The following is a 23,789-nucleotide window of genomic DNA, read 5'->3' as shown; positions in this document are numbered from 1 at the left end:
CCTGCCTGCAGCCCAGACCGCTCTCCTATTAAAAATGTGTGGTGCATTATGAAGCACAAAATATGACAACAGATACCCTGGACTGTTGAGCATCTGAAGTTGTATAATAAGCAAGAAAGAGAAAGAATTTCACTTGCAAAACTCAAAGACTTACTGAGTTTTGTAAACAGAAAAAGTGATGTAACACAGTGGTAAACATGCCCCCCTCCCAAATTTTTTGAAACGTGTTGCAGGCATCTAATTCAGCATGAGTGTATATTTAGAAAAAAAAAATAAAGTTTGAACATTAAATATTTTGTCTTGAACTGCATTCATTTGAATATAGGTCTATTCTTTTGCAAATCTTTGCATTCTGTTTTTATATAGGTTTTAAACAATGTTCAAACCTATTTGTTCTTTTCACACAGCATTAACTTCAACATAGTTTTAAGGTGAGCTGTGGTCATGCTTTCATGAAGCATGAAGCACAAAGGAGGCACCATGAAGATAAGTTAAATCATAGTAAAATTGAAATGCAAAATATATTATCACCTCCTACTGAGGGATTATTCAGTTCTCTACAATTACAGAATATATTGAACATAAGGCTATGACTCAGATAAACTCATGATATACAAATACACATACATACATTCACATACAGTACAATAAAAACTCTTAAACACATACAGCGAGTCATGAACACACATATACAGTACATGGACGAATGTAGATGAGGGCAAAAATACACGGTTACATACTTCTGGGGAGAGAACTCTTTCCACATTCAATAAAACAACTGATGTAATTGGCTACATTTACATGCACAGGATAACCTGAATAGTGGTTGCACTTTGTCCAGCCTCAGATCTGTTCTGAAGCTACAGATTAAAGCCGGTACTGACCTGTCCATCTGACTGAGGACACATAAACATACTACTGCTCTGTTAAAACTGCAGCACGTTGCCAGAACAACAGTAGGTTGCGTTATTTTTTAAATTTTTTTTTACATAATTTTCACACAATTTTTTGGATTCATGTTCATACAGAGCTAAATTTCATTCTTTTTGCTGCAAGAGGACACAGTTCATCAAAGTTTACAATAACGGATACCGTCTTGCAGCAGAAATAATGATATTTAGTTTAAGTACTTTCAGAACATGCTTTTCGCCCCAAATTTCATATTGCTTTTGTGATAAATTCAAAATCTTCTAAATGCAAACAGAAAATAATGAGTGCTAAGTATGTTTCCTCTGAGACAGGGGAAGAGGAGCACTTTCTTTCATGTGTTTGTTTATAGATCCACAGTCTAATCTACAAGGTATTTCAGCCAAATTCTATGGATTCTCTTTCATGTGTGTGTAGCAAACCAAAACCAACTTAATTTAAAGGTCCAGTGTATAAGAGTTAGGGGGATATATTGGCAGAATATAGCAGAAATAGAAAACAATATTCCTAAGTGTGTTTTCATGTGTGTAAAATCACCTGAAAATAAGAACTGTTGTGTTTTCGTTACCTTAGAACGAGCCCAGAGGATGCAGGTCCTCTTCCACAGGGGCCACCATGTTGAACTGTCATGTTTCTACAGTAGCCCGAATGGACAAACCAAACACTGACATGGATAAAGCCTTTTGTGTTTTTTGTGGGTTTTTGCAATTTTTGCAGCCATTTTTTATTCGTGGTATCTCCTACATGCCTGGAAGGGGAGGGGGAGGTGAGCGGTTTTCAGTTGGTTGCAATCTACAACATCACCGCTAGATGTCACTGAATACTACAAACTGGCCCTTGATAATGAAGTTAAGTATTGGAATTTTTGTGCATGTCAACATAGCCACTGTCCATGTCTGGAGATTGTAAGGAAGCTGGCTGGTTTGGAGTAGGTATGATGTCCCTGCTGGCCCGTTGCCATGGACACGCTCCCAAAAGCTGACTGAATGTGTTGTCATGCAATCATGGCAACAGTCTGAAGATGGACTCCAGGTCTGAAACCTGCGTCCTGTGTGTCAGGTCTGTAATTTTGTTCTGGTGCTCGGTCACACCTGTCCTTTAGTCTGCTGATGGATCCAGTCAGTGAATTTGACCACCTGTGTGTAGACACCGGGACGATTCAGTCTCGCACAGCCCTCACCCCAGCTCACGATTCCCGCCAGAAACCACCGTCTGCCTCGCTCCAGGCACACCAACGGACCTCCTGAGTCACCCTGAGTGATACACATCCAGACAAATAAAAAAACACAATGTTAAACATGTTTAACAGTTTCACAACTGCTTCCAGTAAAAAGGGCAGTTCTGTGCATTTCGTGGTTATGACTAAAAGGTAAATGACAACCCAACATTTGATTCATACTTGTGTGAAGAACACACACCAACACTATTGAACACACTCACCTGACAGGCGTCCACCCCTCCCTGCAGGTTCCCAGCGCACAGCATCCTGGGAGTGACAGCGTCGTCATACAGCTTGTTACACGTGTTCCTGTTGATGATCTTCACTGAGGCCTCTTGTAAGCGAGAGGCCAGCTCACCTTCAAACAAAATGGAAACATGGAAACAATGGAAACTTGCTCTTAAGTATCATTGGATACTCTTGAGCAGATCTTACCGTCTTCCATGAGGACACCCCAGCCTGTGACATAGCAGCTGGTCCCTGTTGTGAAGGTGTGTGACGGCGCTGGGACACACACGGGCTGCACCAGGTCATTGAAGAAGACGGGAGCACTGAGCTCGAGAAGGGCGATGTCGTAGTCAGAGGTGAACTGGTCGTACTGCGGGTGGAGGAGGATCCGGCGGATCGGTCTGGTGGTTCCTCCACTGTTCCCTGTTGTCATCACACGCATTCCCATGTAGGCCCGCCAGGCACGAGTATCTGAATATCTGCAGACACAACATGCATGAACACAGTAATACACAATTATGAATGTCATAACTCTCAGACGACTTTCTTACTTAATGGCGTCTGAGTCCTGGAAGCAGTGAGCTGCAGAGATGAGCCAGCGGCTGGCGATCAGCGTGGCTCCACAGACGTGACCGTAGCGATCCATCTGAAGGCTGACCTGCCATGGCCATGATCCCGCCCCGGCATCAGAGCCACCCACTATCTTAGTGCGCTTCCTGGGCCTGGTGCCACAGCCTGGGACGGAGAGAGAGGAAGAGACAAAAATCACAATATCAGAATTCTCTTCACAGCTACAGGAGTGTGAGTTTGAGTTTTGTGAGCGAGAACTTACCACAGCGCAGTTCATCAGACCCATCAAAGCAGTCTTTGACTCCGTCACACTCAGGGTTAGTCTTACTGACACACTTTCCGTTGGCACATTTGTATGAGGACAAGGAGCAGCCTTTAATGTCTAAAAATAATAAAACAGAGGGAAAACTATTTATAAATACAACATATTGTGATAAAATACACTTAAATTGTGACAGTATAACCAGTGATGTCTGACAATATGAATACTGACACGCTCTGGTACAGTTGAGTTCATCACTGCGATCTTTGCAGTCAATAACACCATCACACACTGAAGACTTCGGCAAACAGACCTTGTTGGGACACACGTGGTAACATTTACCTCCTGAAAACAAATACATATGTTTTAATTATTAAAATAAACACAAAGCGCTGTACTGAATGTCTGTCTTTTACATTCAAAGCTTCTATTAAGATTTTCGAATGGAGCTGCAAATGTTTTTCATCATATTTATCACCCTAGAAAAGAAAAAAGTGAAGTAAAGTTAATATTTATAGAATAATTAAATCAACTTTATTTAATGGATATAATTTACAGTGCTGTTTTTGCTACACTGCCTGTTTAATACAAATGCAGAACAAGAGCAAACAGTTTTTTGTGACCACAGTGAAAATGTTTTCTGTGAATACATTTCGACATTACAACAGTTGTTGTTATTGGAAATGTTTGGATCACACAGAAACTGTTACTAGATGTGCTGGCATCTTCCTGTGTTGGTGAGTCTGTGACACATTGCTTCTAAGCTTATAAATATATGTGAAGCTCACGGACGCAGTAGCTAAATCTGTCCAGGGATTTTACAACAAGATAGAACCAGCAAAGCAGTTTTGTGTGAGTATGAGTGGTCTTCGTTCGGTTTGGGAAATCCCACAATTAATGTCAGCTCAAATTGGTTGCCGACAAAACAGGGACTTGAAATCGCCTCTGTTACTAGGTTGTTACCAAGGGTCACACTACTTGTAAAAGTAATAAACTTGCCTTCGGAGGAATCGGAATCTACTGATGTCACTGGTTATTTTCCAGTTATTAGTCAGTTTCCAGAGAAAACTGAGGTAACACCTTAAAAAAAAAAGTTTTGGTCTGTTATTTTCATATAGCAGACCATTGCTATGGATGCAGTTCTGATCATAGGCTGTAGAGGAACAATAAAAACAAAACACAAGCACGTGCATGTGTTGAGATGGTGACAGTCCACTCACCACAAGTGCCCTCTTCACTGCTGTCTGCACAGCTGCTCTGGCTCGCACACTGGCTGCTTTGAGGTTTACACTGACCGTTCCCACACAACACTTCACCTGGCCTGCAGGATGCTACGTTTTACACACAGAAACACACAAACACACACAAAGAGTGTAGCATAAAGGGCATGTCTTTTAAATTAAATATTCATAGAGGTACAATCAAACTAATCAATTAGTCGACTGACAGAAAGCGAAATAGGAAATTCTATTTTTAGCTTCTTAAATATGGAGATTTCCTCTTTTTTTCCTGTTTTACATCATATAAAACTGAACATCATTGCATTTTGCACATTTAAAGACATAACCTTGACTAAGAAACTGAAATGGACATGATTTGACTACTTTTGGACATTTTATAGACCAAATGATTGGTCAATTAATCTAGAAAACAATTGGCGGATTAATCTATAATGAAAATAATCATTAGTTGCAGCCCTTTATGTTAAGAGAAAAAAAACTGTGGGTCAAGTGAATCTACAGTGTTATCTTTTGTACCTACAACCGTGTCTTCAGACAACCGACTTACAGCATCGCGCCTCGTCCCGTCCATCTGAGCAGTCTTTCACTCCGTCACACACCTTCCTCAGAGGGATGCAACGTCCATCTCCACAGCGAAACTGGCGGGGACATGCTGGAGGTGGACAGGGAGGAGACTTGCATCTACTGTCTGATAGTACAGTACTTTTTTGGCATAGATGTGCAGAGCTGACGAAGTGGAGCGAAAGCAACAGATTTGACTTACTGCCCTCTGGAGAAAAGGCTCGGTAGAGCAGGTAGAAACCCTTATGAGTGAGAGATTCATCTGAATGGAAGTGGAGAGTCAGAGGAGACGAGTAGACTCGCTTTTTGCTGCTGTCTGACACCGGATTACACAGTCTAGATACAGAGGAGCACAAAAGGTGGAAATTTTACTTTTAACTCACACATGCAGCCACAAATACACGGAGTATCTCAAATATTTTAAGAAAAATGCATGAAATGCTAACCCTACCCCTTACTTCTGGTAAGGGTTGGTTCAGTGTCACAACTTACTTGACCCCTCCGATGTCCAGCCAGTCTTTCTCACAGCCGTCTGATGACGAATCCTGAATGTCCATCGTCACGATCGTCATGGAGATTAGGTATCCTGGCAACGGCGCCTGATAAAGAAACCAAAGGCAATCAAAGAAGGAGTTCTGGAATGTGGACAGGCAAAATAACAAAGAGATGATTCACTCTTTCACTCTCTTACTTTCTACTGACTCTTCTTTCTTCCACTGTTTCTTACACTCACATGCACGCATACATACAGTCATGTGACTCACTCGTAGCGTCCAGGTGCAGTCTATATTAGGAGGGTAATAGGAGGGGTAGTAGGGTGAGGAAATAGAGCCGTTCCAGGAGGAAATTGACCCTCCACAACCTGCAGGGGGAGATGGTGACACAGATAAGAGCACAGAACACACAATAAGACCAAGGCAGCTTTGATCTACACGTGGTAATCGGTGCAAACACGTGAACGTGAACATATCACACTGGATATGTAGAGCTTGAATTCAAACCTGCTTTTGGGATGGCTTGGAAGTAAGCTTTGAAGATTGCACCATCCCTCTGCCTGCTGAAGGAGAAAGTGACCAACATCACATTCCCAGACGACATCAGCTTCATTACAGGTGACGAACCCGAGAGAGGCAGCCCACACCACCTGAGACAGGGAAACACATCCAGGGTATGCATGAAAAATATTTATGTAGCTCCAGACATTAAAAAAAGGCCGTAAAATGTTTTTACCTGGCGATGATCTTGTTCTGTAATGGAAGTAAGAAGTCGTAGGCGGAGAGCTTGTGGGCGGTGCAGCTTCCTGGTGTGGCACCATGCAGGGTGAGGATGACCAGTCGAACCACATGACCCGACGGCACACGGAGACGCCACTGGTAGTACGGCTTCTTTGGATTCACGAGGCTCAGGGTGCGGTTGTTGCCATATTTGGCATAGAGGTCAAAGGACATTGCTAGACAGAGGAAGAGACAGGAATATTGATTTTGTGTTACAATTATGGTGTTGGTTACATTAGAATGCACAAACATCATGAATGATATCAAGTTCAATGCAATGAAAAGCACGTCAGAAAACAAATACAAAATTTAAAGGGCCAGTGCATAGGATTTAGTGGCATCTAGCAATGAGCTGACAGACTGCAACCAACTGCATACCCCTTGTCTCACCCTCCCCTTCCAAATGTCTAGGAGAATCTACAGTGGCTGTGAAACTCACAAAAAAGTAAAGATCGTATCTTAAACCAGTAGTAGAGATAGTATAGAGATAGTATAGATGATTTTCAAGGACATTGTCAGTGATGATGTATCTGGTACGACAAACAGGGATCATATCATACACTAATATGTTCATCTCTGCGGAGGCTGGATTTAAAAGACATGTGAAGTTGTCTCTTACCTGCTTAGAAATTAGGCCTGTCAAATTTACCAAAGAACTTGCACTGTCTTCTTTTATTATTTTATTATAAAGTCAGATGCATGCTCTCCTCACCTTGGAAACCAAGCTGCCACTTCCCACTCTGGATGCTGTTTGGATTCTTACTCTTATCTGATTTTTCTTCTGATTCAAAGTCGTCAGGATCCAAACCTACAAACACACACAACAGATGTCAGGATACATATCTAAAAAACACATTATTAATATTTAATAATACAATTAAATCTAAATTGTTATGAATTTTTGTATAGGGTATTGTATGTTGCTGAAACAAAAGTCTAAAGTTTTAATGTGTACATATGTACCCAGCAGGTGGAGCATGTTGTCATCTTGCTCCATGTAGTAGCGCTGCTCGTTGCGGCTGTCCCGCAGCACCTTGTTGCTGCCGGGAAGCCTTCGCTGCAGCCTCTCTGGGCTGGACCTCCGGATCGCCATCGCAACATCATCCGGGGCTGAGAATTTACTCCAGTAGAAGACGTTGAGTCCTTCTGCTCCTTCACTGTCACACAAATGGTTTACAATGTGAACTGTTGCACACTCATTAATTTCATAAGAAGGCCTGTTGTTTAGTGCAGCATACCTGAAGGCAGTAATTCCTGAGTGCAGGTGGTAAGAGCTCCACGGCGAGGACTCGTAGAGCTCTGAGAACTGTTTTTTCAAAAAAGACAAGAAGACGAAGAGTGTTGATTACATACTCTATGCAATGGTTCCCAACCTGGGGTCCTGAACCCCACTAGAAGTCACCAGAGCTTCACATCGGGTTGCAAGGCCTTCTTGTTTTTAAGCAGTGTAAGAAAATAGCAAATTATTACTTAAACTAACAACATGTAAATTGTGCCAAAGAGCTAATAGATCAATGTGTCAAAGTGTCAGGGAGAAGAAAACATTGAATTTGTCAAGAAAAGAAGCTTATTAAGTATGCATCACTGTTAGAAACAGAAAAATAAATAATAAAGGCAGAGAGTTGTGTAAAAATAATATCTAAAAATATCAGGAAAACGCATCTCTGGTGCAATATTCACAGGAAATAATCTGCTCAAAAATTCGTTCTCATTGCTGACTTTCCACAAACTTCTTGCAGTTGTATTCACTTATGGGTTAATTGTACAATTTATGGGTTGCTCTGTACTGTTATTGTTACGTATCAAGTGTAATCTGATATTTCCATAAAATACGTCTTTCAGTCAGGGGTCTTCAGTTTCCTCAGTGACAGAACAGGCGTCCTATAAAGAAAAGTGCTGGGAACCACTGCCCTACAGTACTGCAGGTGTGACATCACAGCAGCGCAAGTGAGGTCACGTTTTTTGTGTCAGCAACCCATGAACACACCTGGTCGGACACGCTGCCTGAGTTCAACAAAAGCATTGTTCTCCTGTGTGTGTGCGTGTATCAAACTCTGCATGTGTGTATGTTGACTTTGAGCAGCACAGAGCTCCATTGTGTCTCTACCTGCTGGTCGTGTAGAGGTAGGACCCTGGGTGGTATGGGCTCCTGGCCTTCAGTTCACCTGGTCCTTAATGAACAGATGGCTGCACAGATACTATGACCACTTAGCAAGCCCGCTAACTCACCCTCACAGCTGATTAGAGCATCACACAAAGGCTGGTTTCCTCTAACAATTAATTTTTAAACCCAATTAAATCATAGTTTATCTTTGATATGTTATGTTTCACCAGCCTTTTAAACTATCTTAACATTACGAAAGATTAAATTTAATCCTAGACCTCAGATCAGGTGTTACTCTAAGCCTAAAGAAAATTTAATTCTGTGGCATCCCAATTTAATCTGTGATCCAGTATTAACTTTAAAGTTACACATAAAGAGGTGTAACTTTTAAAATAGCTGCGTTTTTGAGAGAGATTGAACAAAATAATCAAGTTCCAATTCATTTCAAGTTCAATGCATGTTTTCTCAAAGGTGGAGAACTTAAAGAGCTTTTCTGCTGAGCCATCATTAGTAAGCTGACTAACCTTTTAGATAGCTAGCAAGCAAAGAGTGTAACTTTCTATTTTACTTTTTAGCTAGCTCGCTAGCAAACCATATAACTTTTTTTTGTTTGTTACTTTGTTACTAAATTTGGCATAAATGTCGACTTGGACTCAAGGATGAACTGATTAGAATTTGGATGTCAAAGGTCAAAGGTCACTATAATCTCTCAAAACATGTTTTTGGTCATAACTCACATAACACACACCATGACATTTTATATCCAAAATGTCAACAGCATGTTTCTCAAGTATTAACTGGAATCAGACATATCAATATCATAACTTCAATTTTACCAAAAATGCACCTTAATACCTTTTATTAAATTCCTTCAAAATCTTCAGTACAGAGTCAATGAGTCTGGACAAACATGCATGCAATCTGCAACTTGACTGGTTTGCAGAGGCACACAACCACATAGAGGTAATTCTAGTTATTTAATAGATAATGACCATGGATATTTTAATGATACTAATAACCACTAAACTGGAAATGTCCCTGGTTTTTATTTCAGGAGTCTGGGCTGCTTACCATATATGTGACCTTTTACACCAAAACCCAAATGCCCCCTCTCATATCTCTGCCCAATCCTTCTCTGTCATCCCAGCCTGCCCTACTGCCCCGTCTCTCCCTCTCGACCCCAGCGTCGGACCGCGGTTCTCCACCTCTCTGTAGTGTACGGTGCACAGAGCGACTGATTGTGTGAAAGCTACACAGACAATGTTTTTATTGAAGGACTGCTCTTCCTCTCACTCTTGCTGCCTGGGCCTAGCTGGTCTCACAAATGCCGGGCTTGTCCTCAGCCCTGAAAGGGCCCTGTCCCAGGGGGTCTCGGGAACTCACGCACACACTGTGCCCCGGCTCCTGTTTCAGCTTTACATTTAACACCACCAGAGAGAGACAGAGGAGAGGAAAGTGGTGTGCAGAAAAAAAACAGACAGAGAGAGAGGGGAGGACAAAGCCGATAAAGAGAAAAGAAAAAGTAGAAGAATGCCAAGACAGACAACAAGAGAGGAGCAGAAAGAGGGCAGCAGTGTTTTGAAAGCCTGCTGTAATGAACCATGTCAAAGATAGAGCAGCAACATCAGCTTCAGCTCAGAGCGGAGAGGTCGAGCAGCACTCTAAGGTGTCATTCAGAGGGGAGGCAGTGACGGACGAGGCCGCCGTTCCACTTACATAATGGTTCAAAGCCTGAGCCTGCAGGCGGAACTGAGGGGAGGTGGAGTCAGTCAGCTCTGAGGAGAAGCTCAGGTTTGGGAACTCCACGCTGCCACCGAGGAAGAACACTGAGGAGGGCGGAGCTGGAGAGGAGGAGGAGATTTGAGACAGTTTCACCTGTGTGACTGCAGGTGTAAGTCAAAATAAACACATTTTTATAGGAGAAGAAATTACTTAAACACCAAAGCAGGTCTGTACTCACACGTTAAGAAGTGGACAGTCAGTGCAATGGTGGCAGTGAAGGGAAAAAAAGGCAGGAGACCTAACATCCACCTCCTCCAGGGGCCACAGGCTGGAGCTCGACCCCCCTCCTCCTTCTGCCAGAGTCGTCAGAATACCAGAATTATAAACTTTCATACAATACTAGTTTAAAACGATATTTGATACCTGTTTTGGTACCACTACAGCAAAGTGCTGTACTCACAAAATAGGATGACTTGGCCCGATTGATATGGAAGTTTTGAGACCAATGCCAATTTTGGAGAGGAAAAAAAATCAATTACCAATGCGGAGTGTGATATAGTAAATTTTTGAGCTCAAAAATAAACTTTTTCTATGTGGACTGCACAGATTTTGCACCAATGCGATTATGTAAAGGTACTCAGAAGACTGAAAATAAAGAGTAAGTAGAAATTAAAATGAATAGCAAAATAGACATCAATAATGTTCAGTATCAGTCCAGTCAATTGCTGAATATTTTAATACTGTCGGTCAAACAGGGGCAGGTTGTAAAACAAGAAGCAGCTTCTCAGCATTTACAGCTGCCAGAGAGCTCCTGTTGTCCTCATAAATGCATAAAGAAAAAGTCACCGATCACGAGGGGTATAAATCGCAAGTATCATCATGACAATATTGGCCAATATGATTGATTGATCATTTCAAATTGATTTAATTTTATGGGTCTGCAATCAACACCAGACAATATCGTATGTCCATTTAACACAGTCAGTTACATTTACTGTGTGTAAACTCGCAAAAAGCAACAAAAATTATGATTAGACAATTTTTTGACTGAACTCTTCCAGAACTTTGTGACACATGCCTGCCATTTGAATTTCAAAATAATGATAAATCACAGAGATGCCTATATGTAAGGGATAATGTATAGTTAACAGTTCATTACTGCAAACTAAACCCCAACAGGGTAATGCAGGAAGGTTTATTTCTCAATAATGACCTGCTCACTGTTCATTATTCCCCTTATTATTACTATTGAACACTGTCTGGTTTTGCTTCGCTACAAGCCAAGGAAAATAAGACTAATTAAATTTAACTGAATGAGCGCTTAGACCTTTTTTTAATAGTTTCTGTACTTTTAATTCTGTTGCATCTTTTTAATCAAGAGGTATTGAAAAAGTATTGGCACGTTTGCCAACCTTACCTTCTGCTCGGCCAGATCTTCAGGCTTCGTGGGAGGCCTCAGTGACTGGGTGGGCTCCTTCAACTCCACCTCTCCCTTACAGACACAAGGACATGACTCAAATATCATACCAGCTTTTTATGTCTCTGCTCAAGTTGCTTGTAATTGTTTGTGTTTTTATCTTTATGTGACCGCAGCGGAGCAGAGCAATAAAGAAAATGTGCCAAAATCAATGAGACATAGATTTTATGGCTGAGCAGACACTGATTTAGGGAGAGTAACGGTGAACATCTTTGTGCTGAAAGGAGCTCCTTAAACATTTAAGGGCTTGGCAGGATTCCCCGGGGCAGCAGACAAAGCGTGGCTGGAGGAGTCTGCTTTCCCACGGCCTGGCTCTGCGGTGTCAGCACTCAATCAAGTGGCTCACGACACGGACATTCATGAGAAAGAGACCCACTTATCCATAGAGACGAGTTTTATAATTAAGATGAAGCATGGCTGAGTCCGTTCAGGTTATTATGCATCCTTTAATAGTTCCAAAAAGTTTAATAGGCATACTTATTTCGAGAAAAAAAAGATGGATATTGACAAAAGAGATTCCGGAGAGAGCAAAAGTCTCTGTGGCACCGTCTTTTACGCGCAAAGAAAAGCGCACAGCCATGTCTTACCTGTGCAGCAGAGCAGCCTGAGTGTCCATGCCCGGAGACGCAGAACACCTCGCAAGTTTTGCTTTTGGGGAGAGTCCTCATGGCACCGTCCCGTTCAGCTCCGGAGAGGCGATATGCAACAATACCTCGGGCATAGAAGCGATGGAGAGAGAGGAAACCCCCGCAGTCGCTTCCTCTGAAAAAAGCGCAGAAATCCGACCTGAGCGGCTCGGATGCGGCGGGCATTCACCGCCTCCCGTCCACCTGAACTGGGCGGCAGGTGTCACACAGGAGGAGCCCCAGAATGCAGTGCGGGGACAATGAGAGCACTATGAAAGGGTACAATCCGCACAACCATCCGTGCGACAGATATTGTGGGCAAACTTGCCCGCTGTGTATGCGGGAGAGAAGCTAAAGAAGGACAAAAGAGTGCTTGAGGGAAACGTGTGCGAGGTATTACACCAGGAGCTTGGCAGCTGTCGGTGTCCTTGGATGCTCCGCAAGTAGAGGCGCAAAGCGAGAGAGAAGCTGCAATTACAAAATCTGGCAACAAACTCGTCCAATGAGAAGCTTTAACTGGTCATAACATAGGCTTAGACTGCTAGAGTCGAAAAGGAATGCAGCAAAGATACCTGAAGAGCATTATAACCTTTCAAGAACCTTTCAAGAACCAGTTTGCTTTGTTGTGAGTGTCTGAGTTATATATTAATAACAGGTTTTAAAATATGGAAGCTCATTTATGCCAATAAGAGAAAAAATATCCCCATAGTAAATCATAAGTATAAGATAAAATCTAATTTAAAAGTCTGAATTATGAGTTAAGTCAAATTGTGAGATAAAAAAAAAATGAAAATCAACAACGAGTTAAAAATCGAGTTAAGTCAGAATTATTAATTAAAACACCAGAGTTATGAGTTGAAAAGTCAAGTTAAGTCAGATTCATTCATTAAAAAATTGGAATTATGAGCTAAAAAGTTGAAATTATGAGTTTAAAAATTAGAATTATGAGTTAAGGTTATAATTTTTATTTCATCATTTTGACTTACTGTGGGGATATTTTTCTCTTTTACTGGCAGAACTGGGCTTCCATAGAAAAGGTGGATATTGCTCTTAGAAAAAATACACAGCAGCACACTGTATCTAATTGATCTTTTTTTATTTGGGATGTTGAAACATCTGCTGGCAGTGGATGAATAAGACATCATGTCAGCTGATATGGCTGTAGATCCAGGAGGTGAACTTGTTGACCCTGGTGTAGACCCCAGGCAGGTTTGGTCTGCCGCAGCCCGCCCCCCAGCTGACGATACCGATCAGGAACCAGCGACCCCCGCCTGGTGCCTGGCAGGACAGAGGACCACCTGAATCGCCCTGAGACACAAAGAGAGCAGCTGATTCAGACTTAAACTTTCAATGCTTCACCATAGCCAGATTGAGGTGATTCAGTCGGATGTGAACTCACCCTGCAGGCGTCCCGCTCTCCAGAAGGGACCCCAGCACACAGCATGCGTGGTGAGACAGGTCCATAACTCTTCTTACACTCTGTCTGGCTCAGCAAAGACACCTCTGCTTTCTGCAGCACTGACGGCAGCACCTTGTCTGGGGGGGAGAGATGTGACATAGATGATACAACAGACACACACAAATATTTACACATTTCGGGGGCTTTAGGCTGAGGAGGGCAGGAATTGATAAAGATCTCTTAAATCTCAGATGAAGCATACAGCTGAAACACAGCCACTGTAAACTCCAAATCACTCACTCAACTTACAAGTTTATTATAAACAACTTGAACACGACATGTTTAATGTGCACGCAACAAAGTATAAATATATATAAAATACTAAGTTGGTTAAATACAGAATTTTTTTTTTGTTTTATGTTAAGACAACAAAGTATTTTTCACAGTCAAAGATCGAGAATGCTCAAATAAAGGCAGAAAGCCCCTAAAAGAAAAAAAAGAAAAAAAAGAAAAAAAAGAAAACCATATTTTGGTATGAAAGATGGCATTTTTAATTTAACCAAGTACCCTGTATCATAAATACATGTCTGATGTTTGTAACAAAGCAAACAACTTCTAAAATTCATTGAGTTATGGTGATTTTAATTAAGGATAGTCCTCCATAGGTATACATGCATTAGGAGACGTGGCTGGCCCTTACCAAGATGGTATTTAAAAATAAGCCCTGTCAGGATATCACAGTTAAATTAAAGTATAAAAATCACCCTCACCGTCCTCGGAGCGGTATCCCCACCCGGTGACCCAGCAGCGGTGGCTGTCGGTGACAGTGTGGGAGCGGGGTGGCAGGCACACAGGCTGGACCAGCGGACTGAGGGACGGGGGCCAGGGCTTCTTCAGCTGCAGCAAGGCGATGTCATAGTCAAACGTGTACGCATTGTAATACTCGTGCACCACAATCCGCTGGATGTCCGCCACATGTTTGGCACTGCCCTGCGTCAGCATGCCGAGATGGGCACTCCAGTAACGAGGGTCCGACAGCCTGGGAGAGTCAGAGGTCAGGGGTCGAAGGCACTGAACGTGTTGTAGATTATACTTTATCTAATGATAAAAGATGGTTTGATATGTACAGTAAGTGTTCATAAAATCAATACAACCTAATACTACTGTATTTTTGCTCTGTTGTCAAATACATATCCTCAGGCCTCTGAAGTTCACTCCAATCAAACAATCTGAGAGGGAAAAACACTCTTTGGCTAAAATGCTCACAACTCCTGTCCACACATCACAGGTGTTTGCATGTAGATACTGATTTAAGGTGTTACAGGCCAAAAAGAATGGGACCACTGCATTATCAGTCAGACCTGGTGCATGATATATTAAACCTGTGAGTTGTTTTTTTACACACAGTGTACTGGCTCACCTCTCCTTGCTGAAGCAGTGTGCTGCTGAGATGAGCCAATCAGAGGAGAGGACAGAAGCGCCACAGTACAGGTTACCAGAGAAGTGAAGGCTGACCTGCCACGGCCACTCCCCCTCTGCAGAGTTAACTCCGCCCACAATACGCTCAGGACCTGTGGAGGAATCCACCTTCTTCACCACAGAGGGACGACCACAGGCTGAGGAGCACACAGGGATGGATTCTGTTATACTGGTTATATTATACTGGACTTTGGTTTTATTGTAAGAGAGAACGTGCAAAAAAGATAACCTTGATGGATGTGCAGTGTTTATGGACACATGCAGTATATTTCATATTGTCATAGTATCCCTTAGTGAGTGATAAAAAACAATACATTTTATTACTACTTAATATTATATACAGTTTATTGATCCATTAGGGACGTATATGTGCCCAGTGTGCCTGTATCAGTGTGATTTTACAGTGTGAGTGTGTGTACACCTACAGTAACCCCTGCTGACACGCTGAGTCATCACCATGACAGACAAGTCAGCTGCTGCCTTATTAAAAAGTAGAGCTTTGACACATGTGTGTGTGTGTGTGTGATACAGTATGTCCAGTATCAGAAAGTGATCAAAGACAAGCCTGTTCCCATCGCCTGGAGACCCCCTCAAGATAAAATAACAGCAAACACAGAGAGCTATTACAGCTGGGTCACCTCAGTGCTGCAGGTCAGCAGGTTTGGACACTGCTCAGTGGATTATAAAATGTAAAAACTTTCTCATGAGGCCACACAAAGGATCTGACAGTGTGGTGGCAGAATAATCACCATGCATCAAATGATTCATTAAGGAACAATTCAGCTGGGACCGAATGTGTGTGACTGACTAATAAATCATTGAATTAATCTTTATTTTAGAATTTGAACATCCAATTACAACCAAAAATACGTAGAATTATGAAAGTAAGATACTGTTTTTTCCATTTTTTTTATTGCCACCTAAAAGCAGCGTCTCCTAAATTGTGGAGGTTGTCTTCTTGCCTGAAAAAATTAGGGAACCACTGCCCTAAAGGGGATTTTTTGATTTACCTACAGTAGATTGTGATGAGTACCAGCCTGGAAACTAAGCGATGTACTGTTGTGGACAGGGTCCACAACAAAACATATTTTAGCCCCCTCAAAAGATCAATCAGTTGAAGTGTATGGTTTATGAATAATATTTTTAACCCTTTTTAACACTGTCAGACAGCACTTTCTGGGATGAAATCGTAGTTATATAAGCTCTCTCCAAAGCCACTAGACTCCAAAGAATTTTATCTTGCAGAATACAGGAGTTGCTGGTCTGCCACTGCCATGATCTGTCAGTTTGTGTTGTGTGACTTCATTTTTTTAAAAGATCAGATTGGATTCACCAAAGTCACATCATAACAGTGGTTTCTTGTCAGAAAAGGCTGTCTGACACCAAGGTAACGTGGTGAAAATGTAAGTGTCTTACAAAACATAAATGGTTTTGCACCATTTCATCATCAGGGGTTATGAGAAAAACTTTTGCGATATTATTGAAAAATATTGTCTTTTGGCTATGACATTAGAATGTGCCCATGAAGCGGGTAACACAGGGCGCTCACCACAGTCGGCCTCATCACTGTGATCCTGACAGTCATGAACACCGTCGCACTTTGCGTTCTTCTTCAGGATACAGGAGCCACTGTTGCATTGATACCTGATTGCAGAGCAGGTTGTTTCTGATAAAAGCAAATAACATATTGTAATTATTAAAGGGTGGAAGGGTGATACATATTGCACAAAAACATAAAAAAAAAAAATCATACCCTGAGTGCAGTTGATCTCATCTATTCCGTTGCTGCAGTCTGTCTCTCCGTTGCATACGAACAAAGGATGCAGAGGACTGTTGCCGCCACAGTTCTTTGGGGGTTTTGCTGTGAAGAAGATATGCAACATTCTTCCAATGCATGACTGATTCCTCAGGCAAAATAGGCAGGGGACTAAACTAATGAAAATGTCACATCACTTGTTCTCTTAAACAACCAGTGTTGTGTAACTTGTAAGACGACTCACAGCAGAAGACCTCGTCACTCTCATCCTGGCAGTCGTCCAGACCGTCACAGCGTCGACTCTTCTCCACACACAGTCCCGTGGAGCACAGGAAGTGGCTCTCTGGACAGGCTGGTGCACACATGGTTATATCAGACGTGACAGCAAAGACAGCAGAAGAGAAACAGGAGTTAATGCTTTAACATGCTTGAGCAAAAGCTTATTTTTCCAGCTTTATTTCTACTGTAGGGTCTGATTTAAAGACACAAAAAGCTTCCATGATAATTCTTTTTAAAGCCATATGAAGTTGTAATTATTTTCATCTTTTTTAAAACAAGTCCATGCTTACATTCTTTTTCAAATGGAGCTGCAAAACGTACAGTTTATTAAAGTTTTCTTTTCCTGTGTTTTCATTCTGTTAAGTAGATTGTCATTTGTAGAATCCACTCCAAAACAAAGTCATTAACTCCACACTGTAGTACAATGAAACACCTCCGATCAGTCATTTCCTACAGTGTATCCGGCCTGTGACAATAATGAGTCCCGCTCTGGGCCTCTGCACTGCTTACGTTGGCTGATATTGTAGCTGCTGTAAGACGCCTGAAAAGGCTGAGCAGAGTTACGTGAGCTGCAGCGAAACTCCACCTCTGGGCTGTGGTCAGCGATCCGAAACACCGTGTGGTGTCCCACGTAGCTGCCACAGAAACTGTGGAAGGAAAGCAACTATCAACGCACCGTCACAGGATGTTGTTGTTGGATGTATAAGGAAATGCACTAATTAACATGTATAAGATTGTGTCTTCTAGCTTAGGGAAACATTCTCTATGGGTGTAAATGTTTGTAAAAATGGACAAAATTATAAGAAACAGTTCAGTGTATATGAGTTTTTCTCTTTTCTTTTAAATGTGGATGCAGCTACATACACAACTTCATTGACCTTCCACCAGCCCTGATCGCAGCTCTTCATGTCCTTTGGTTTCAATACGTAGTTGTGAAACTGCAGAGCGACTCCTAATGCACTGTTAGGGGTCTAGAATAAAATATAAGCAGAATATGCACTCAGTAAAAAGCTATTTTAAGTCATTAGCTCAGAAAAACTCATCCATATTTTTTATAAGTCATGTATGTGTGCGTGCTCTACCTCAAACCTCCAGGTACAGGAGCACTGGGGGGGCAGGAGGCTGGGGTGGAAGGGGCTATAGATCTGACCAGTGATGTGAGGCTCTGGTTGGGTCTCAATTTGAGACATACACACTGGGAGAGACAGAGACAGACTCAAGGATTATATTTTCATGCACAGACAGCTCTGTATGATACACAGCACTGCTGCATATGTCAGTGATTCCCAGTATGGGGTCTGAAACATCTAAGGCTGACTTAGGTTGTCTCTCAGTATGTTTAAAATAAAGACCTTTCTTTTTAATCTGGCTTTTAATTCTTGAGTGAGAGTGATGTTATAACCTTAGTCTTTTAAGCTCAAATCATTGGTTTATTTTACGCTATTTTATCCTTGGTATTTCTTTTACTTTATTCAGGGTTTTTTTTAAATTCCCTGTCTGTTTTGTTTTAATTTTGCTATGTGAAGCACTTTGGGCTGCATATATGTATAAAGGTGTTCGATAAATAAAGCTGAGTTGAGTTGAATTGAGCCATTAAAAACCCAACACATCAGCTCATTCACTATAAATTTATGCATGAAGTTTATGTTTCACCATACAGGTGCTTCTAACTAAAGCTTATAGATTGTCCAAACTGTACTAAATAAAGCCAGAATACTGTTGGCACATACCTTAATGTTTGATAGAAACTCTCTCTCTCTCTCTCTCTCTCTCTCTCTCTCTCTCTCTCTCTCTCTCTCTCTCTCTCTCTCTCTCTCTCTCTCTCTCTCTCTCTCTCTCTCTCTCTCTCTCTCTCTCTCTCTCTCACACACACACACACACACACACACACACACACACACACACACACACACACACACACACACACATTATTGTTTTTTTTGTTTTGTTTGTTTGTTCTTTTTCTTTTTTCTTTGTATAACTGTGGTGATATGTTAAACACTGTATGTTTAAGCGTCCTTGTCCTCTGTACCTTGGGTACAATAATTTTCAGTTTTCAGGGGAATGTCAAAAATATCTTTTTTATATGTACAATCATATTAGCTTTTCTACTTGTTCCTTTTTTGTGAAATTGTGGGTAGTTTTGTCCCTTCAGGCCTCTAAAAATCAGATTTGAGCACAGAATCATTTTGATCCTAGACATATTAAATCTGTGTGGCGGCATCACACATAGACATTACTTTACTTCACATAGACATATGTGATAAATGTTGGGAACCACTGTAATATAAAATAATCTTGTAAATGTGTCATACTTTCCTCAGTGATGGCTTCAAAGTGTCCTCTGAAGCTCTTGTTGCCATTTGTCATTCTGAAGGACAGCAACATGACATTGGAGGTAGACACCAGCGAGAAAGAGATGGACACTGGCTCACACAGCCTGCAGCACAAAGATGCACTTTAACATATGCAAGGTTTTAGAGAAAAACAAAAACAGTGACCGATAGCAAGAAGTCTTTTAAATTGCAGCTGTAATAAAGTGGAAAAACATAACATCTTCTTGTAGTCAACAGGTCCAGAGAAATCAGCTCTGGGTCTTACAGAGGCTGCAGACTCACCTGTGCAGAATGCGCCCTCTCATGGGCAGCAGAGCGTCATACACGGTCAGCGCGTCACTGACACAGTCGCTGGGCTCAATGAGGAACGAGGTGATGGTAAGACGGATGACAGAGCCGGGGACTGAGGTGAGTTTTACATGGCAACTAACACCACCCCACGATGAGAAGACGTTCAAAGGGACCCTCGCCCCAGGAAGGTTGGCATACAGCTTATCTACACACAGTGAGCCTGAGAGGAGGGAAGAAAACTTATCAACACACAACATGACATACAGAGTAACTTTATTACAGCTAAATTAAAGGGATAGTTCAGATTTTTTGAAGTGTCACTGTAAAATGTACTTATCTGTTGTCGGTGTATTACCTACAGTAAATGGAGGTCGGCATGCCCCTAGTTTGGAGAAGCAGCAGCAGGAGTACCATGTAAGAAGCTAAGCAATGTAGCACCATAGACAGGGTCAGCAGCAAAAGGTATTTTAGCCAATTAAAAAAGTCTCCTGAGTTTAAGTTTTTAAGTTTAGAATTTTTTCACTGCTTTTCTCTGCCATCAGACAGCCTTTTCTGGTAGGAAACTGAGGTTATATAAGTCAAATATCACTCTTTCTTTGGCAAAAACAGTAATTTTACTTCAGCCCACTTAAATTAATATTGACTAAAACATATTTTGTTGCTGATCCTGTCCACAGCAGTACATTGCTTACTTTGCTGTTACTATAGGTAATACACTGAATACGCATAAGTACTGCATACAACTCCACTTCAAAAAGCCAGAACTATTCCTTTAAGTATTATCACTTACCTGCTCCTGACGTATAATCTGCTCGCTGAACAGCTGCAGGAGGAAACCATAATCAGTCTACACTGATGAACACACTTCCTGTTTGATTCACACGTGTAAACACACTGACGCACCATTGATGAGGATGGAGTCTATGTCCACTGGGAGACCCAGCAGGAGGCCCACAGAGGACCTGTTCTTCATGCTGGTGTGGACTGAGTCTCTGAAAATGGCTCCTACACACTCCTCACACACTGCAGGGCTCTTCAGTCGAGGCACCACAAACACCATCCAGAAATGAACTAGCACACCGCCCTTGTGGTTGTTACTGGGTGAGGAAAACAGGACTTAACATTAGAACTTTAAAAACAGGGTGTGTTGCAGCAAAAGCACAAACTAAATAACAAATATCAGTTTGCAGGTCCAGTGTACCTGAGGTCTGAAATGACAGCCTGTTTGTAGAGTCTGGCCACTGAAGACATCTTGTACACATTGCTCACCTGCACCAGCAGACACCAGTAATTAACAGTGAGACTTCCTCAGATCTCATGTTCAGCACTGAGCATCATGTAAATAACAGGCTTACATCGATACATACCACATGTTGTATTTTGTTAGCCATGGATACAAACTCATAGGACTCCTCCTGACGGTACTCGGGGATAAACTCAACGTTGGCAACACGGAACATCCCAGCAAAATACGCTCCACTGTTGCTTTCCCTGCGAACTAAGGAAATAAGGTAAAAACATGCATTATATGGTGCAGGGAGATATTAATTGGGGATGTATCGACACCAAAGCCTTTTTTACGCTAAAACTAGAGCCTGAGTGATACTGAATTTCTGGGGCCATTGCTGATTCTGATGTTGAGGAGAAAAACACTCAGATATCAATATATAATACAAAATATACCAAATATATAGATAACACATCTTTTGCAATGGCCCATCAAAATTGGTTAAGACTTGTGACAAAGTGTTCAAAATGGCATCAGAGAACTGAAACAGTAAACTTTCATTGGTAGTTTTAATAATTATAAGTAACTGTAAACACAAATAGCGCAAAATATCTGTTTCTATTAACACTGATAGATCAAATACACACAGACTGTTTTCTATAAAGCTAACAAATAAAAACAATCTCCAATATGTTTTGCTCAAAAAATGTTTTCCTTTAGGCACAAATTGGACAACATATATGCCGATACCAATATCATCATTATAGGCCAATACTGGGCCAATAATATTGCTCAACCAATATATGAATGGAGCTCTAGATAGTGACATGATAAAAATTACATGATAATTATTGCAATTTAAAACAAAAAAAAGACAACTTCAAAAAATATTAATAAATAATAAATCAGATGTGTTTTTGTTTATATAATCTTGTTCTTCCTTTTAACTTAAAATGCTTCTGCTGTCCTTTAATAAAAATAAAATAAAAGTAGTCAGCCATGACCTCAGCATGTGCAAAAAAACTGGCATGAATTGTCTTTGGTGATGAATGTTTTAATTATGTACAACTGCAAAACAAAAAACAATGCAGCAGTCAGTAGCAGTCATTCTTTAAAAACAAAAGAATTATTGTCATGGTAGAGTATTGGGACATTGTTACAGAGGTATCATGATATTCAATGTATTGTTGCATTCCTAACATTGATGAATTAATTCTTGTGGGATTCAAGTATGAGAATCCTTTCACTTACATATGAAGACCCACAGCAGCGACCACATGATGACCACCACCACAAATACCACCGCTGCGATGATGACGGCGAGGTGCGGGATGTTCAACAGATGAGCCCACAGCCTCTTGAGTCCTTTGGGCTTCCGTCTGGTCTTCCTGTACTTCCTGCAGAGCTTCTGCAGAGTGTGGTCAATGGTGGCCACCTCCACAGACACATCTGCGATCTGCAGCCGGGGGGGGGGGGGAGGGGACACATTCATACTCTCATGCAAAGTGCTATCGTGGTAGCAGTAAAATTTACTTGCCCTTTTTAAATTGTCACTTCAATCTGCGTGGACTGTAACAAGGATGTGGTTAATGATGCTGAAGTAATATGAAAAGCATGAATAAGTGCCTCTTGATACTATAGATCCTTCAGGATTCAGTGTTGCGACAAAAGGGCACACAGAGTATAAGTAGGCTGAATTACCAGAGAAACATCAAGAGGGCATAACCCCACCACTACTGTTCATCTCTTATCACTGCTCCTTATCCAGGTCAGTTAGTTTACATTACAGTAGGCTCAACAATATGCTAATCAATCCCCAGTGCACAGAGACATGGGTGAGCAAGTGTTTTAAAGGGACAGTTCACCCAAAACTCTACAAGCAAGAAGAAAAAATTTGTATTTTTGATTTGGGGGTGAACTATCCTTTTAAATAGTACAAGTCTCCGTTATGTCACAACACTGAAAGAACGTCAGTGTTCATAAAGTCAAATGAAAGTGTCACATTTAACTGATGAGCTTCCACCAGTGATGTAACTGTGTCTCCTGGTAATGATGCTCCATTGCTGGTCAGTTTAGCTTGCCGGGACGGAAAGCCCGACAGCAACACTAACTTCATCAGATGCAGTGCTCAGCGCTCATTGAGTTACCCAAAGCACATATATTATTCATTCAGTGTCATCCCATACTGTGCAAGCGGCACTTCATCCATCACAAGTTAGCAGGATATACGCAGATTCCCATGGGAAAAAAACTGGTGTTTAATCTGTTTTAGACATATTTAATCAAGAAACATGACAAAAGATATTACTTGAAGCAGGTTTTGATGTGTAAACAGATTCAGATCTTCAGGGTTTAATCTGAAGAAACAGCTAGATTAAAATGTGACCGAAGGATTTAAAATGCTGCACAGTTTTAGTCACAGTGCTTCTATTAAATTAACACCATGTCAAAGTGATCTCTTTACTCACACTGGCAGCGTCCTGCTGAGATGCATCATCATCTCTGCTCTTCTGCTCGTTCTCCTCGCGCTCTGTGCCCATGACACAGACATCCCTTCAGGCCTCTATCATCTAATTCCTGATTTCCGGTTCTTAAGATCCATTCTCTCTTTCTTCCTTCAGAACAAAAACTGCCTTATCAAAAACGGCAGCAGACACACAAACCGTGCAGAGCCACACAGCAAGCACACCGTTCGGATGACCAGTCGACAGGTGTGTGAAACCAGATCCTTCAGCACAGGCGAGCGGTGGAGAAACGTACCTCCTCCTCCAGTCTGATGGCTAATGTTTCATTCATTAACTTCTATCAAA

At 41.5% G+C, this 23,789-nt stretch overlaps 2 protein-coding genes across 3 annotated transcripts; both read right to left on the bottom strand.

The window, feature by feature from the left end:
* Positions 1-1,039: 1,039 nt before the first annotated feature.
* Positions 1,040-12,912, bottom strand: LOC146307532 (suppressor of tumorigenicity 14 protein homolog). 2 transcript variants are annotated; one of them, XM_084746920.1, is made up of 20 exons: positions 12,173-12,912; positions 11,526-11,600; positions 10,347-10,458; positions 10,103-10,227; positions 7,521-7,588; positions 7,246-7,439; positions 6,995-7,090; positions 6,239-6,458; positions 6,010-6,152; positions 5,773-5,870; positions 5,501-5,607; positions 5,211-5,344; positions 4,995-5,099; positions 4,427-4,537; positions 3,438-3,551; positions 3,207-3,326; positions 2,926-3,109; positions 2,582-2,853; positions 2,368-2,504; positions 1,040-2,180 (listed from the first exon to the last, which is right to left on the bottom strand). In XM_084746920.1, the coding sequence occupies exons 1-20, from the start codon at positions 12,395-12,397 to the stop codon at positions 2,013-2,015; spliced, it is 2,808 nt and encodes a 935-aa protein (XP_084603046.1). In that variant the 5' UTR covers positions 12,398-12,912; the 3' UTR covers positions 1,040-2,012. The 2 variants fall into 2 exon arrangements, with proteins under 2 accessions (XP_084603046.1, XP_084603045.1); XM_084746919.1 differs by lacking the exon at positions 12,173-12,912 and having other exon boundaries at positions 10,347-10,461; positions 11,526-12,045.
* Positions 12,913-13,290: 378 nt separating this feature from the next.
* tmprss7 (transmembrane serine protease 7) lies at positions 13,291-23,752 on the bottom strand. Its single transcript, XM_084746921.1, has 18 exons — positions 23,448-23,752; positions 22,231-22,435; positions 21,119-21,249; positions 20,953-21,020; positions 20,655-20,848; positions 20,542-20,574; positions 19,743-19,971; positions 19,440-19,564; positions 18,207-18,319; positions 17,989-18,095; positions 17,635-17,771; positions 17,090-17,197; positions 16,843-16,950; positions 16,639-16,755; positions 15,031-15,226; positions 14,381-14,649; positions 13,611-13,747; positions 13,291-13,519 (listed from the first exon to the last, which is right to left on the bottom strand). The coding sequence occupies exons 1-18, from the start codon at positions 23,517-23,519 to the stop codon at positions 13,358-13,360; spliced, it is 2,511 nt and encodes an 836-aa protein (XP_084603047.1). The 5' UTR covers positions 23,520-23,752; the 3' UTR covers positions 13,291-13,357.
* Between the last annotated feature and the right edge of the window lie 37 nt (positions 23,753-23,789).

This window comes from Lutjanus erythropterus, chromosome 21 (genome assembly GCF_056507025.1).
Source record: "Lutjanus erythropterus isolate fLutEry1 chromosome 21, fLutEry1.hap2, whole genome shotgun sequence".
Lineage (NCBI taxonomy): Eukaryota > Metazoa > Chordata > Actinopteri > Lutjaniformes > Lutjanidae > Lutjanus > Lutjanus erythropterus.
The sequence above is the reverse complement of the archived record's forward strand: the minus strand, read 5'-3'. Positions and strand labels throughout refer to the sequence as shown.

Coding starts and splice junctions, on each gene's coding strand:
- LOC146307532 (XM_084746920.1), bottom strand. CDS start 12,397: ATGCCCGCCGCATCCGAGCCGCTCAGGTCGGATTTCTGCGCTTTTTTC. Junction 5,345..5,500: donor CTGGACATCGGAGGGGTCAA/GTAAGTTGTGAC, acceptor CTCTGTATCTAG/ACTGTGTAATCCGGTGTCAG. Junction 4,538..4,994: donor ACGGGACGAGGCGCGATGCT/GTAAGTCGGTTG, acceptor TGTAAAACGTAG/CATCCTGCAGGCCAGGTGAA.
- tmprss7 (XM_084746921.1), bottom strand. CDS start 23,519: ATGGGCACAGAGCGCGAGGAGAACGAGCAGAAGAGCAGAGATGATGAT. Junction 19,972..20,541: donor AGATTATACGTCAGGAGCAG/GTAAGTGATAAT, acceptor CCCTCCTCTCAG/GCTCACTGTGTGTAGATAAG. Junction 17,198..17,634: donor CAGCTACAATATCAGCCAAC/GTAAGCAGTGCA, acceptor TGTGTGCACCAG/CCTGTCCAGAGAGCCACTTC.